Source organism: Castanea sativa, chromosome 11 (assembly GCF_040712315.1).
Source record: "Castanea sativa cultivar Marrone di Chiusa Pesio chromosome 11, ASM4071231v1".
Taxonomy (NCBI): domain Eukaryota; kingdom Viridiplantae; phylum Streptophyta; class Magnoliopsida; order Fagales; family Fagaceae; genus Castanea; species Castanea sativa.
In genome coordinates this window covers 6184616-6201515 of record NC_134023.1, presented here as the reverse complement: position 1 = coordinate 6201515, position 16900 = coordinate 6184616, and the positions used below count along the sequence as shown (strand labels likewise).

Below are 16900 nucleotides of genomic sequence, written 5' to 3'. Positions count from 1 at the left end.
GCCGGTATTGCCCGAAATTGGCCGATATGACCGGTACGCAGCCGGTACAGCCGGTATTTTTTCCGGTACAATATAGAAGTGTACTGGTACCGGTGCATTGGCCGGTACGGTATGTACCGGCCAGTACGGCCGGTACCGGTACGGTATCGGCCACACTGGTTTGGAGATTGATCTCCTTTTGCTTCATCTAATTCCTACAATTAAAAAAGCATAGTTGTTAGTTTGATCATTGGTATAAATACATGGTATAATTGATCTCACAAAGAGATTTTCTATGAATGTGTTTTTCTTCCTGCTCTTATTTTCAGTGGTTTTTCCTAGAAGATGTCAAGAAGAGAGATGACCACTTGCATACCTACTCCATTAAAAAATTTCTTGGTTCTTTGTTGTTTCCTTTTTTATTTTTATAAATAAATTTGATTACTTCTAGTCTTACTTTTGAGTTAAAAAAAAAACAATTTATTGACTTGACTCATAATAGGTAAACAACCAATTATTGTTTTGTGTCTGTAAGCTTTCTCAAAAACAAATTCTATGTGATTTATTAGTCATTTTGCATCTTAATATATCATATCACATTTATCATGCATGTAAAAAGTTCTTCAATGAGGTATGAATTTTACGCTATATAGAACTAGTGTGGCTTACTCTATTCGCAAGCACCATCATGAACAAGAACATAGAGGTGTGGTTTGCAACATAAAAATGAAAACCACAGATTTTGATAGATCTGGTAATTGGTTTGCATTATCAATGACCATATACAGAACTTTCTCCAAAAAAAAAAAAAAAAAAAACCCCATATACATAATGCTTATTTTGATGGATCGTTGAAAAGTAGCACACAATTTTCTAATGAGTCATTTGGTAATAAAAGGCTGGCCATATATAAGTCTAGAGATTATTAAATAATGCAACAACTCGGTTATTATAGCTCAAGAATTAGTGTAATTAAACCACAGCAACCATTTTTTTTAAAAAAAACTAAGCTATCGGGTTTTTTTTTTTTTTAAAGATACTGAACTGAATGAAATCAGTTAATCAAGTCTAGAAAAACTTGATTAAACTGAGATTAAATCTTGATGACAGGAATTTTGAGATCGCTCATGATGTGTAATACTCCAATGGAATCTTGGGAAATGGAGGGATCTATCATCTATTTGAGCTTCTAATCATGAATATGATAATTGGGATACAAGGCCACAAGCAGCCCCCAAAATGAAAGCACAAGCTAACTTCAACTATTCTGAAAAACTACAGATTTTATTTTCTCAACTGGTTTTCCTTAATTTCGCCACAAAAATGGTATTAGTGTGACTTCAAGAACAATTTTCTAACTTGGTTTCCTAATATGTAAGCCAGCAGTACCCCAAGAAATAAGCAAGATCAGTTTAATTGTAGAGATCAACCAAACTGTAAAGAAACTTGTTATAGTTTTGTATCGCTCAATATTTGTGCATTGATTTATTACCACCAAAGAAATAGTAGCATTTTCATTGGAATATGAGATACTACAAGCATTTTAAGATTGCCAGTATTAACATAATGTGAGAGGAATAAGAAGAGTAAAAAGGAAGCAAGATGACGGGTGTATTGTAATGATACTTCCTAAGGTATAATAATTTTGAGAGTGGTAAGGCATAACATATGCATTTACTAAGACGATCAATCCTGTGCACCAATTGCCATTCAACTTTGCAATAATCCCTCGGTGTCACACCCTTGAGTCGTCCTTGGTAGCAGATGTGCTCCCTCCTTTGCTTGTACTAGTGAACTGGATTTGGTCGGCAGTCATCGCTTCAGGGGCATAATAATACGATGTCAGAGGCATTTTGGACGGAAGGGAAGGCAATGATGTTTCATAATTAAGAACCCTGATTGCTTGCCTTATAGAAGGTCTTGAAGTGTGATCTGGATGAGCACACCATAGCCCAATAATCATCAAACATTGCATCTCATCCATGTCATAATCCCCATTTAGTGTCTCATCCACTGCTTCTAAAAGCCTTCCCTCTCCATATAGCACCCACACCCATTCGAGTAAATTAATCTTTGATTCTTCTACCTTTAGCTCCACTGCTCTCCTCCCACATGCAATCTCTAGTGCCACCATCCCAAAACTAAAAACATCTGATTCCTTACTAAACTTGCTTGTATTAAAACACTCTGGAGCAATGTAGCCTTTGGTTCCGACCAAATCCGTTGTTTGTGAGCTAAGTCCGTGGTCCACAAACCTCGCTAGACCGAAGTCACCAAGTTTTGCGTTGAAGTTTGAATCTAACATCACGTTGCTAGATTTGATATCTCTATGCACTACACATTGCCCCCATTCCTCATGGAGATAGAGTAATCCAGATGCTAACCCGTGAACAATTTTGGACCTCTCTGGCCACAAGAGGTGACTTTTCTTGCCAAATAAATGTGAATCTAGACTTCCATTGGGCATGTACTCATAAACCACTACAAACTCCTGTTCGTGGCTCCAACCAACGAGTTGAACCAAATTGCGGTGTCTCAAACGACTTATAGTTCTCACCTCGGAAGTGTACTCCTTTTTTCCTTGCTTAGAGTTGCTTGATATCTTCTTCACTGCAATTTCCATGTTCGTTTTTGCCAAGAAACCTTTGTAGACGCTTCCAAAACCTCCTTGCCCTAGCTTCCCTTCCTCTGAAAAGTTATTAGTTGCCACAACTAAGTCCTTGTAGGCAAACATTTTTGGTCCAGTTACTTCTATTAGTTCTTCATCTTCTTCTACTACTTTTCTTTTGGAATTTCTCCACAAAATGTAAGAGCCAAAACTTAACCCAACAACCAAAAGTAGTACCAGTCCTATTATTAATCCTATCAACCACATCTTAAAGCTCCCTTTCCCTCCATTTTGGGTCGAACCCAAATCCAAAGTTGAACTGAAATTCCAACTTCTGATCGCTTGGACTGGAACTCCTCCTCCAGTTGCTGCAGAGAAGCCCATCATCACTTTTTCTGGGAGAACATCTCTCAACTTTACATTATGAGTAAGATTCAAGGGTAGGTTTGGAAGATTCAAGTATTTCAAAAATACACTGAGAATCTCGGAGGTTCCATCATAGGAGACTGTTGCTACCAAAATGTCCCCGGAGGTTAGATTCCAAGTACTGTTAGCCTTGGAGACAAGGGAGTTCACATCAATACCAACATGGTTGTCACTAGGAGCATCCCCCCACGCTTGATCTTGCCAGGTATCAAACTCCACCGCTACCATCTTGCTTGATGATTTGCCCTCAGTTGTGCCATTGAAGAGACCCATGTAACTTCCTCCGGAATCCGTAGGAGCATCAACGGAATCTTCTGAAGTGATAAAGAATGCAATTCCACCACCAGAGCTATTGTACGATGACTCCCGTTACGAGTTCTGATTACAAACTCAAAAGTAGTTGTGAAATTTGTTGTGGCATTTGTAATGAAATCCCATAGTGGGATGGGTTTGTAATAGTATGCTCGGCCTATGGCAGAATATTTATTGTCACTTAAGTCATCCAAGTTATCGGTGAGTCGTATTGATGGGTGCTTATCAACTTGAGCTTTCGAGGCTGTACCAGAAACTATGATGTTGTTATCATTGGGTAAGAAGTCCGGGAAAGAAAAGCTTATCGTGGAGGTGGTGTAAGGAAAGCAACAAAAGAAGAAGACACAAAGGAAGGGAAGAGAATATAAGGATTGAGAATCCATGCGGTGAATCAGTGAGGAAGAGGCAGGTCCCTATCAAAAAAAAATGAGGAAAACGAAGATAGCTATAATAATTGTGATTGGAGGTATATATAAATATAGGAGAAAGCTCAACGTGCATGGTACGGTTTAAATAATTTGACATTTTCATTGTTGTATATCATTTCGATAATTTTAATGAGCATGTCAAATTTCATCCAACTTTATTTTTTTTATGATTTAAAAACTTATTTTTTATGTATAATTTTAAATTACGAAAATTTGAACTTTAAATATTTGATTGATAAAATAGTTATTAATATTTTATCTTTCTGAAATTTTTGCAAGCATAAAAAATATATAAAAATAATATAATTTAATGGTCAATTTGTTAAAAATTCGCATCTAATAAAAAAATATTAAATAATGTAATATTCTTAAAGTTACACAATATTTTTTTTTCCTTTTATGAGTTTCAACATGTTCGCTTTTAATGATTGTTCTTTATCATTAAACAAAAACACCAATCAATTTTATTGCTCTGAAGTATTTGACGATAGATTGTTCGAGTACCATACGTTGAAAAAATTAAATGCCCCAATTTTCCCTTTTACCACTTTTAGTTGCCACCTGGTCCTATGCTATGATCCAGGGGCAGATTCGTCCATAAGAACGGCTTTAAACCAAAATAGGCTCCACCACTTTAAACTCTCACTTCGGCCCATCAAAGGGTAGAGAGCCGGGAGCCCATTGGAGATGAAAATCTACCTAAACAAACTAGTATCTTCTCCTAAAAAAAAATAGTATTACTGTTGAAAAAATTATTTTCATCGTCTAACTTACCTTTTTTTTAATGACAAGGTTTTTTTTATATAGAAAATTTAATAATAAAATGTAGGTAATACATTTTATGTTATAACATTGTTTTTTGATAGAATGTTGTAACATTTTAATTAAATGTAAATATTACAATATAAATTAATGAGAAAATTTAGTTACAAAATTAGTTATAGCCTTAGGTTACAACTTTATTCCATATGTTACTGGATGTGAATTTTGATGAATTTGTTATTAGATTACATCTTCTTCTTATATCCTCTATGCTTGCATAGTTTCTAGAAAATTAAAGATCAATAGCTATGTCATCAATAAATCGTTTAAATTGCAAGCTTTTGTTGTTTAAAATATAAGCTCATAAATCATAAAGTAAATAAGTATCCAATTGATACAAAATTTGACATGTGCATTAAGAGCGTAAAGAACATGCAATTTAACGGTTAGATTTTTAAAATATATAGTAATGTTTATTTTATTGAGTTACAACCAATTTTGTAACTAAACTTTATTCTTAAATAAATGTAATCGTGAGTGTGTTTTCATCATATGACTTGCTATGAAACACATTAAAATCATTTTAAATTTTTGATCTAAAACATATTTTCCAGATTTTTTTTTAATTGAGCAAAAGTTGACGGAAATGCCATAATTGATTAAATCTAAAACTTAAAAAAATAAAATGAACAAAAGCAAACTTAGATGACTGAAATGAATTCTGGAGAAACTTAAAGGATAAATTTTGCATTTTAGCATTTTTTTTATAAATTAAAAAAAAAAAAAACTCAAGCCAAAGAATCCAAAAAAAAATGTAAGTAGAAAAAGAGAAAAAAAAAAAAAAAACGAATGAAAAATACTGGAAAAGAAAAAAAAAAAACAAAGAAAAAGAAAGAGAAAATCAATTTTGTATAATAAAAATAAGAAAAAGCCATGCACATAGGTTTTTTTTAGTCAACCTCTTTCGACCCGGTATTCTTTCGGTAAAAACATTTCGGTTGATCTAGGTCCCACCAATATTCCCTCATTTTCCATCCCCTTTAAATATGACTTTTAAAGTGTAGCTTTCTATTGGTGAGTTCTAGTCTAGTTGTTGGGTAATTACCATGATCTGCTTTTGCTTAAATAATTAAGAAGAAGAAGTTTCTTAATTGGACTTTCTTGTCCATTTGTTGGGTAATTATAAAGTTTAGCTTTTGCTTAAATAATTAGGACAAGAAGAAGTTTCATAATTAGCTTTCTTGTCCACTACGGAACTTTCTCTTTCTTCTCTTTTATTTTTTTTAATATAGCACTAATTAAGTTCTTCCCATGTAACACGTTTAAAGAAACTAAGAAAGCAAATTCAAGAGTTTATTTGCTGTGTACATACTTGGTTTGGCATTTGTTCGAAAGGTCAAAGATAAATGCAATTGTGTACATACTTTGAAAAGAACCAAATCCAATATAATCATATCTGTTCACTTTTTAATTCATAAAAAATCTAGAAGTTTAGCTCTAAAGATTCAGAAATCAACTATTGATCGCGGGTGAAGAATTGAAAGATTTGGAATCATAAACTTATTACTTATTCAGAAGGTAAGGTACCAATTAAGTTGGTACTACAAGAGTCTATATGCTGAACACGCATAAGTTGGCTTGTTCAATTTTTTTAAGAAAAAAATGGTGTTTGGAGATTGATCCCCTTTCGCTTCATCTGATTCCTACCTTTAAAAAAACGTAGTTTTTAATTTGAATTGCATAATTGATCTCACAAAGAGGCTTTCTATGAATGTGTTTTTCTCCTAGCTCTTATTTTCAATGGTTTTTCCTAGAAGATGCTAGGACGAGAGAGATGACCATTTACATACCTACTCTATTAAAGAATAAAAATTTTCTTGGTTCTTTGTTCTTTCCTTTTTCTTTTTATAAATAAATTTGATTACTTCCACTCTTACTTTTGAGTAAAAAAAAAAAAAAAAAAAAAAATTATTGACTTGACTCATAATAGTTAAACAACCGATTATTTGGGGAAGGGTTTATATATATATATATATATATATATATATATATATATATATATATATATATATATATATATATATACATTACAATTAAAAAAGAAAATCATCGACCAGGACGCTTCTTGGAAGAGTGTTATAGAAATACCAGATTATCTTTGTGGGGAATAAAAATTTGATAAGGATGCATTGCCATGTGTCATACCTAAGGCTGAGGAGGCCACTGCAGTTCTGAGGAGGTCACACCCTCAGACAGTAGGGCCACATCAATGGCACGTTATCAGAGGAGGTCATACTATAGAGAAAGAGCTTCAAAGAAAGGGTTAACATTGACATGACCGAAGGGATGATGGTTGCCACCGCATTTAATGCGTCCCACCAAACCTTCTGGTTGCATTTATGCGAAGAAGACCCCTGAACAGTGCTACCTTAGTTGCCGCAACTTACAAGGAGTTTGAGAAGGTGTCTAATGAGACAATCACTCAAGTAGTGGCCTGGACAATCAACAGATGGAGGGCCAAGATCATCTAAATAGAGCTTTATAATGAGAGAGACCTCCAAGGAAAGGGGATCGAGAGTTCTAGGGAGGGAACACTATAGCATGAGAAACTAAAAACTGTAATCAAGTCTTGGAGGGATATATTTAAGAACTACTTTTCTCAGACTTTGCTGAGGAGGAATTTTTTTGCAAAAGATTTGTTTTATTTTGTTCGTCTTTGCTTTCTTATTATCTTTGGTCCTTTGTAAGCGTTGTCCAATCCTTGAAAGTCTAGTTTTTCAGCCCACTCTCTAGAAATTCATTGTGTTAGGCTCCTTAGGCCTAGGTCCTTCCCTTGTTTGGGCTTAGGAACCAAAGCCTGCCCTTACAATTGGCGTTGTCTATGGAAATTACTTGAGCTTCGGTGAGTTTAACGACCAACAATGGTAGGTTCTGGGCCAAACTGGGAAGAGTTCGTCAGTTCCCAACGTCATGACCAGTTCCTCAACCTTAAACGAAGGATGGACTGAGAGGCTAGTATGCATACCACGCATACTAACAAGAGTCAGTCTCGATGTAGAAGTCATCTCTCTCATGAAAGAACACTAGAAGCATGCAGTTGGAGATTGATCGCTTATGTAGGAGGTTGTGCCGTGAGCGACTGAGAAGGACTCCTTCATACTCTGACCCTTCTTTCGATGAGGATAGGGACGATAGCTACAGGCTTAGGTTTAGGACTCCTTCTAGTGAGTCTTTTTCATACCAGGAAGATCACCATTATGAGCGCAGAAATAAGAGCCTGTCTCGCAAAGGTCTGGGAAACGATGCTATAAGTAGAGCATTGAATCAAATTTCCAGGTCGCCTTTTACTCGCAAAATTGAAGGAGGAAAACTTTCTCATCGATTTACTCAACCAACGTTCACCATGTATAATGGCAGAACTGACCCTGTGGAGCATGTGAGTCACTTCAACCAGAGAATGGTCGTTCACTCCAAAAACGAGGCCTTGATATGCAAGGCGTTCCCATCCATTTTAGGACTTGTAGCAATGAGGTGGTTTGATGGCCTGAGGGAAGGCTCTATTAATTCCTTGAAGGAGCTTACTCGGGCGTTTGGAGCTCGATTCATTACTTGCAGTAAGGTTCCTCGACCTTTGGATTCTCTACTATCCATGGCCATGAGGGAGGGGGAGATCCTGAAAACGTACTCGAACAGATATTGGGAGATATTTAACGAGATAGATGGGAACTTTGATGACGTGGCCATAGGAACTTTTAAGGTCGGCTTGCTTGTCGAGCATGACTTAAGGAAGTCCCTGACTAGAAAACCGGCTAGGAGTGTGCGTCAGCTCATGGATCGTATTGATGAGTATAAGCAGGTTAAGGAGGACCAATAGTAGGGGAAGGGAAAGGCTAAGGTAGTTCTGCAAGATCAGGAGGGATTTCAGGTCAGACAGGTATAACAACAGTTGACCTCAGAGGGATATTGCTGGACAATCTGGTCTAGCTGCAGCTTAGGTGGTCGGCACCATATTTCGAGAGCCCGTGCACCAGATTCTGGAAAAGATTAAGAGCGGGCCATACTTTAAATGGCCAAACAAGATGGGAGGAGACCCCACGAAACGCAATCAGAGCCTTCACTCCCAATACCACCAGGAATGAGGGTATACTACCAAGGATTGCAGGACTTTGTGAGGTCACCTAGAGCAATTGGTCAAGATAGGGAAGTTGAAACAATTTTTGTGCCATCCTAATGCGCAAGGTGGCCAAGCCGAGTTAGGAACGTCGAGAGATGCTTCTTCAAGGCCCCCATTAGGCACAATCAGTGTTATTCTTGTTGTTCCAAGGAGAACCAGATCCATACCTTTAGAGTGATGTCCGTAGATCGCTCATCTACCGAGAACTTAACCCCTCATCTGAAGAGGAGCAGGGTGGAGGTCTGACCAACCTTGAGCTTTTCTAAAGAGGACAAAATTGGGACTGTGCAACCACATGAAGACGCCCTTGTGGTTACCCTGAGGATAGGGGATACGATGTGAAGAGGGTGCTAGTAGATCAAGGTAGCGGGGCCGAGATCATGTACCCTGATTTGTACAAAGGGCTTAAGTTGAAACCTAAGGACCTGAATCCTTATAGTTCCCCTTTGGTAGGTATTGATGGGAAAACTATTATCTTAAAGGGCCAAATTAGACTACCTGTTTAGGCAGGATTAGAAGTAATAAAGGTGGACTTTATTGTGGTGGATGCTTACTCCCCTTACATAGCCATTGTGGCAAGACCCTAGCTTCATGCCTTGGGGGCCGTTTCTTCCACCTTGCACCTGAAGGTGAAGTATCCATTCGAGGATCGGGTTGAAGAGCTGGTTGAGAGCCAGTATATAGCCAGGCAGTGCTTGGTGGCAGCAATTAGACATCAAACTAGAGGCGAGTCCTTGGCCTCTGTTGGGCAGGATTTATAACAATCAAAGGTGCTAGTGCTATCGGCGATTTTAGTGTCAAGTGTGGCAGAGTGTGAACAATTGGAGAAAGTTATTATTGGTAGTGATGAGGAGAAGTTTTTTCAGGATGGAATTTAGCTACATCCTCGGGAAAAGGAAGAGCTGGTGAATTTTCTTAGGAAAAATATGGATGTATTTGCGTGGAGTGCCTACGAGGCTCCCGAGGTGGATCCCAGTTTCATTTGCAATCATTTGAACGTCAATCCATCTGTCATCCCCAGAAGACAACCATCTCAGCGTTCATCTATGGAACATTCTAATGCCGTCAGGGAGGAGATGCTCAAGCTTAAGCGAGCTGGGGCTATAAAAGAGGTCTTTTACTCTAAGTGGCTGGCCAACATAATAGTAGTTAAAAAGAATAATAGGAAGTGGCGAGTATGTGTAGACTTCACAGATCTAAATAAAACTTGCCCAAAAACCCTTTTCCCCTACCCGCAATTGTAGGCCATCCTTGGATAAGCTTCTTAGTTGCCTTTCAGGTCTACCATCAGATACTATTAGCGCTAGACAATCAGGAAAAGACTGCTTTTCTTACACCTACCGGGAATTACCACTACAAAATAATGCCCTTTGGGTTGAAAAATGCAGGGTCTACCTATCAAAGGATGATGACTAGGATGTTCAAGCCTTAGTTGAGCAAAACTATTGAAGTATATATAGATGATATGGTGGTGAAGAGAAAAATAGAGTCTGAGCACATGGATGACCTCAGGAATATCTTTGAGATACTCAGGAATCATGAATTGCGTCTCAATGCCGCTAAGTGCTCTTTTGGCATCGGCTCAGGCAAGTTTTTGGGTTATATGGTTACCCATCGCGGAAATGAGGTCGACCCTAATCCGATTAGAGCAATCAATAACCTACAGCCTTCTTGGAATCCCAAAGAAGTCCAGAAGTTGACAGGAATGACGACCGCTTTGAAAAGCAATCCACTATAGTAAAGAGAAGTTTCAGATCTAGTACAAAACCTTTGTCCCTAGACTCCACAATCTCCGTAGATGAATTCACAGCGGAAACCTTCTACCGCTTCAGAACCTCTGAACTCTTCAATATATGAACGCCACCCTTTTTGATGCACGGATCCCAGTACGTGACTAACTCATTTGTACGAATCCCAGTACGCAACTTTAATCACCAACTTGAGAAAAATGTTGGTTGCAAAGTTCTTCAGTTCATCCACACGATAAAGATCAAGAAGATGCTTGGTTGCAAAACCCTATGGTGCACAAACACAGCAGCTTTTTCACATTAGAGATGAACTAGGGCAAACTTTGTCTTCGGTCACAAATAGCTTGAACAGACTTTGTTTAATGCTTGTACAACTTGTGTTCTCAGCTATGCAACTAGATACGGTCCTTAAAATAATCCTTTTATATGTCTAGGGTTATGAGAAAAGAAGGCCCAAAGACATATCCATGGATTGGAATCAAAACAGATCTGAAATTCTGTTTTTCTTAAATCTCGACAGATAGCAGGTGTCGAGATGCTGTTGAGTAGTTGTCGAGCCACGGGGTTGGAATAGCTTCTTAAGCTCGATAGATGCTATTTGTCGAGCTTTAATGACAGACACTTCTTCAGCTTGTTTCTTGGACAGACTTGCATGGCTTTAATACTTGATCTTGAAACCTTGTTTCTTGGAGTATTAAAAACATTCTAGATCCACCTAAATACAAGCAAAGTGTGTTTTGTTAAAGGATTAGCCAATTACATAAAAGAATGACATATGTTCTTAACAAGTGAACCACATATGTCCTAACAATCTCCCCCTTTGGCAATCCGTGACAAAACTACAACAAACAAATGAACATATGAGAGAAGTCATAAAACACTCAACTCATGCTCACTTGTTAAATACAATAAAATCTATTCTAACATAAACTCTTGAAAAATTTTGCAAGAAGAGAGTTTATGACAAGTAGACTTTGACAACTTGTATTTTTGAAACACTTTAAACAAAACACATCAAGGCATTTTTGTGTGAAGCAGAAATAATAGATTGCATACAAAAATAAGAAACATGTGTATAAAAAAAGAGAAGAAACAACACATGTAGAGATAGGTGAAGAAAACATACATCATCACATATATATCAAAGATAAGCACAATGTATGTAAACATGGTCACAAGACAGTTGTACAAGAAGAAGAAGCTAAAAATAGCTCCTACAACAACAAGGAGGTAAACACTCCCCCTAACAAGATGAAACACATCTCCCCCTTACAAGGGTATGTATTTCTCCCCCTAATTTGTAGAATCTTAAAAGGAAACCACAATTTTTCCAATTTCTCCCCCTTTTTGTCAAGATTGACAAAGGGTACAAGAAACTATAAAGCCTCACCCGAGAAACATAAAGATGATAAAAAATGATCAAGGGGGCACAAGGAATCCATAAAAATGCATGAATGTAATGAAACAAGATGCTATGAATGAAAAAATAGAAGAAAGATGCAAAATATGTAAAAAAACAATGCATGCAAGAGAATCTCGATCGATCGAGAGGTGTCGAGAAGCTATTGAGCCAATCTCAATGGATCGAGAAGGTGTCGAAGATCTATCAAGTAGACAAAAATTTTCTCGATGGATCGAGAAGCTATCGATGAGCTATCGAGATTGCGATAAGAAAAGTTAAAGAGCTCGATAGATAGCCTAGCTGTCGAAAGGTGTCGAGGAGCTATCGAGATTGCTTAAAAACAATTTTTCAAGAAAAGAAAAACACAGATATGAATGCAATCAAACATGCAACTTAATCAAGGATCCAAATAACATTTTGATCTCTCAAAAACATGTCTCAACAAGAAAAATATCATGCATTTTGATCCCGAAACACACACACACACACACTAAACACGTCTAACCAATTTTATATTTCAAAAACAAGTTAAGGCAGTTTAGTGAGCATACATCAACACATGTAAACCTTGTGATGACCAAATCACATTGTACCTGCACATGTATCAAGAGTAGCACAGAATATTGCGTGTTGTGTGTGACAAACATTGCAAGATTGCATAAGTGTCTTAATGTTATGATGATTTGAGATATGAGAAAATTACTTTAACTCACACATAATCATAACTGTTTGATGGGGACTATCACCTTCAAGGTACATCCTATAACTCTCACATCTTTTAGAAAACACGCTTGTAATCATGTTTTAAAACATTTTGTTCTTTTTACTTTTATTTTATTTGCATATTTTTCTTTTACTAAGCATATCATGCATGGGTATATAAAAGAGAGAAAAGAGATACCCAATTATGTTAAGATTTTTAACATTGCACTTTTGCTATGCCGAATCATACGGATGTCATTGACATTGCACTTTTGCTATGCTGAAGCATACAGATGTCATGTCATAATTGGAGGGTAATAGTGGTGAGATGGTTATTTATGCCTTTCTCTTAGGATTTTCTAGTCCTTCCGGTCAAAAAGAGTGATACGAGTGTTAAGTATAAAAGATCACTTAACCTTACTCATCACAAACAAAGAGCCACAAAGCTCACTTGCTTAGTTGTGCATAGAGATGCTCATTTAAGTTACAAAAGATAAAAAATTTAGAAAACTCTGTTTTAATGGCCATTTTAAGGTTCACAAGAACCAATGTACACAAACACACACTGTTTTTGTATTTTTCTGATTTTTTTTTATTTAAAAAAAAATAAAATAAACAACCAAACAAAAATAGACAAACCACATGAAAGCATGAAAGAAAGATGCATATGCATGAAAGCATGATAGAAAGGTGTAGATGCATGAATGCATGATTCCAAAAGCAGATAAGAAATCAAGCAAAGAGATTCCTACTTTAGATAGAAAGAATTAAAGTAGAGTGCAAACAAAAAAGACAATTAAATCTTAGGCTCCTTTCTCACCCACACAACACGAGTCTTTGGCCGTGAAGATGAAAATACACGTGTTCTAGTATATCTACTAAAGGACATAGAAGAATTAAGATCCTCCTGAAATTGAGTTAAAAAGCTTAAAGCTTGTAATAACTCTCCAAACAAAGGTATCGATCCTTGAGAGGAAACCTGTGACCGTTTGGACACTTGCTTTTGAAGATACAACTTAAAGCAATTAGGATGAATGTGTCCAGAAACACCACAATGGTGACAAACATGAGGTCTAACAAAGGATTTAGAATTAGGCAAAACAGTTTTGGATTTCATACCTTTATTACCTTTCTTAGATTGGGGCACAATGACAGTCCTTGATCCAGAAGCTGTGGAAGAGGAGGGGCCGGAGGAGATAGCATATCCTAAGCCAGTCTTATCTGAACTGGGCTTTTTAGCACTCAAGACCTCTTTAAGCTTTGCACTAGACATCCTCTCTACTTGAGTTCTAGCTTGACTAAGCTCTTCCTTAAGATTCTTAATCTTCTCTTCTAATGAGGTGTTCTCTACAACAAGAGTCTCAACTAACCTTGTAGTCTCATCCAGTTTGACTAATAAATCAGCTTTTTCAATTTTTATCTCATTAAGCTCTTTTCTACAAAGATGAGAAGTCTTTTAAGATTTTATGAATGCAGTGCATAGCTTATCATAGGCTTCCTAAAGGGTCAACTTCTTGGGTACTTTCTCATCAGAAGAATCCTCACTATCACTAGCACTCTCCACAATCACCTTATCGGTTGAGGCAGCAAAGGCCATAACATGACTATATTCATTTACATACTCATTAAAAGAGTAATTATTAGTGTCACTCCAAGTAGCAACCAACCCTTTATCTTCTGACTTCTTGACCTTTTCCCTTATAAGGTAGTTTGAGCACTCTATCCTCATATGAACAAAACCCTTGCACTCATGGCATTGGATGATGGGTTTCTCATTCTTACCCTTTCTAGAGGATTTAGATTTCCTAGAAGATTTGCCTTTATCATTTTTCCTAAATTGAAGAAGTTTGATAATCTCTTCAGTTATGAAGGTTAGATCCTCATCCTCATCCTTATCATCATCCTCATCCTCATCCTCATCATCATCTTCATCTTCATCTTCAGAGTCCTCAATCTCTTCCTTTAAACCCTTAGAGCCAAAATTTTACTTTTTTCACCTTTTTCCATTGAGTCTAATCCTATCTCATAGGTTTGAAGGTTCCTTACAAGCTCAGACCAAGGAAGTTAATTAATGTCCTTCACTTCTTCAATGACAGAGATCTTGGGATGGAATCTTTTAGGTAATGACCTAAGGATTTTTCTAAAAATTTTGGATTTTGCTATAGATTCTCCAAGGTTGAAGGCAAAATTCACAATATTCTTGAGTTTCGCATAGAACTCATCAAAGGTCTAATCCTTCTCCATCCTTATTTCTTCAAAGCTACAAGTGAGTCTTTGAAACTTCACAGTTTTTACTACCTTGGTACCTTCATAGGTGGTCTCAAGGATGGTCCATGCTTCCTTGGCAACTTCTGTGGAAGATATTTTCTTGAATTCCTCATTAATTACCCCACAAAACAAAGCATTCAAGGCCCTATTGTTGAAATTTGCTGCTATGATTGTTTCATTATCCCAATCCATCAGCGATTTCTTTAGCTTAATCCTGTCAACTTCAACAGCTTGCCATACCTGTTCACCAAGAGCCTGCAAAAAAACTTTTATACGAACTTTCCAGTACGCATAATTAGTGTCATCAAATAAAGGAGAAATCAAAAGAGATTGTCCATGATCCATGACAATGGGGGTCAAGGATCACACTCAAGAAATTAATACAATCAGAGTGTACTTGCTCTGGTACCACTTGTTGAGAAATTTAGACCCTAGTTGATAGGATTAACAAGTTTTAAACCCAAGTTGTTAATTAGATTTATTATGAATAAAACTTTGTTGAAACAAACAAACATCAATATTATGTCAAAATCATATGCAGCGAAAAAGTAAATAAGACAAGATATGGTGACCCAAGAAAATCAATGAAACAAACTAGTTTCACAGTAAAAAACCTAGGGGGAAACCTTCCCGAAAAGCAATCCACTATAGTAAAGAGAATTTTCAGATCTAGTACAAAACCTTTGTCCCTAGATTTTACAATCTCCGTAGATGAATTCACAGCAGAAACCTTCTGCCGCTTCAGAACCTCTGAACTTTTCAATATATGAACGCCACACTTTTTGATGCACGGATCCTAGTACGTGACTAACTCTTTTGCACGAATCCCAGTACGCGACTTCAATCACCAACTTGAGAAAGATGTTGGCTACAAAGTTCTTCAGTTCATCAGCACGATGAAGATCAAGAACATGCTTGGTTACAAAACCCTATAGTGCACAAACACAACAGCTTCTTCACATTAGAGATGAATTAGTGCAAACTTTGTCTCCGGTCACTAATTGCTTGAACAGACTTTGCTTAATACTTGTACAACTTGTGTTCTTAGCTGTGCAACCAGATACGACTCTTAAAATAATCATTTTATATGTCTAGGATTATAAGAAAAGAAGGCCCAAAGACATATCCACAGATTGAAAACAAAACAGATCTGAAATTCAGTTTTTCTTAAACCTTGACAGATAGCAAGTGTCGAGATGCTGTCGAGCAGCTGTCGAGCCACGGGGCTGGAACAGCTTCTTAAGCTCAATAAATGCTAGTTGTCAAGCTTTAATGATAGGCACTTCTTTAGCTTGTTTCTTGAACAGACTTGCATGACTTTAACACTTGATCTTGAAACCATATTTCTTGGAGTATTTAAAACATCCTAGATCTACCCAAATACAAGCAAAGTGCGTTTTGTCAAAGGATTAGCCAATTATATAAAAGAATGACATATGTTCTTAACAAGTGAACCACATATGTCCTAACAAGAGGAATGTTCCTTGGCCTTCCAGCAGCTAAAGGAATATCTTTCTCGATCGCCTATTATGTCCAAGCCCGAGGGGGAAGATATCCTATTTGCTTACGTTGTTGTAGCCCCTCATGCAGTGAGTCTGGTACTGATACGGGTAGATGATGGGGTGCAAAGACCAGTTTATTATGTGAGCAAATCATTACACAAGATGGTTCATTACTTACCACTAGAGAAGGCTAACCTGGCAATGGTACATGCTATGCAGAAGCTCACTCATTACTTTCAGGCTCACACTATTTTGGTTCTAACCTAGCTCCTTCTTCAATCACTCCTTCAGAAATCTGACTACACCAGGAGGATTACAAAATGGGAAACGATCCTAGGAGCTTTCGATATTAAATATATGCCTCGCACTTCTATAAAGGCCAGGTCTTTGCAGATTTGGTGGCCAAGTTTGCTGACCCATTATTAGAAGAAGGTGATGAAAGCTAGAACATGGATGGAAAATCAGTTGGGATGATTTCCTTATAGGAGCCTTTATCTTGGGAGGTATACGTTGACGACATAGCAAATCAAAGGGGGTTTGGAGTGGGGCTAGTTATAGCGATCCCTGAAAGGATCACTATTGAGAAATC

General features: G+C 37.1%; 1 protein-coding gene and 1 pseudogene across 1 annotated transcript; one reads left to right on the top strand and one right to left on the bottom strand.

Annotated features, from left to right (window-relative positions):
- Window positions 1-1447: 1447 nt before the first annotated feature.
- Window positions 1448-3768, bottom strand: LOC142617632 (L-type lectin-domain containing receptor kinase IX.1-like; annotated as a pseudogene).
- Window positions 3769-7606: 3838 nt separating this feature from the next.
- LOC142615956 (uncharacterized) lies at window positions 7607-8389 on the top strand. Its single transcript, XM_075788854.1, has one exon. The coding sequence runs from the start codon at window positions 7607-7609 to the stop codon at window positions 8387-8389; it is 783 nt and encodes a 260-aa protein (XP_075644969.1).
- The last annotated feature ends 8511 nt before the right edge of the window (window positions 8390-16900 follow it).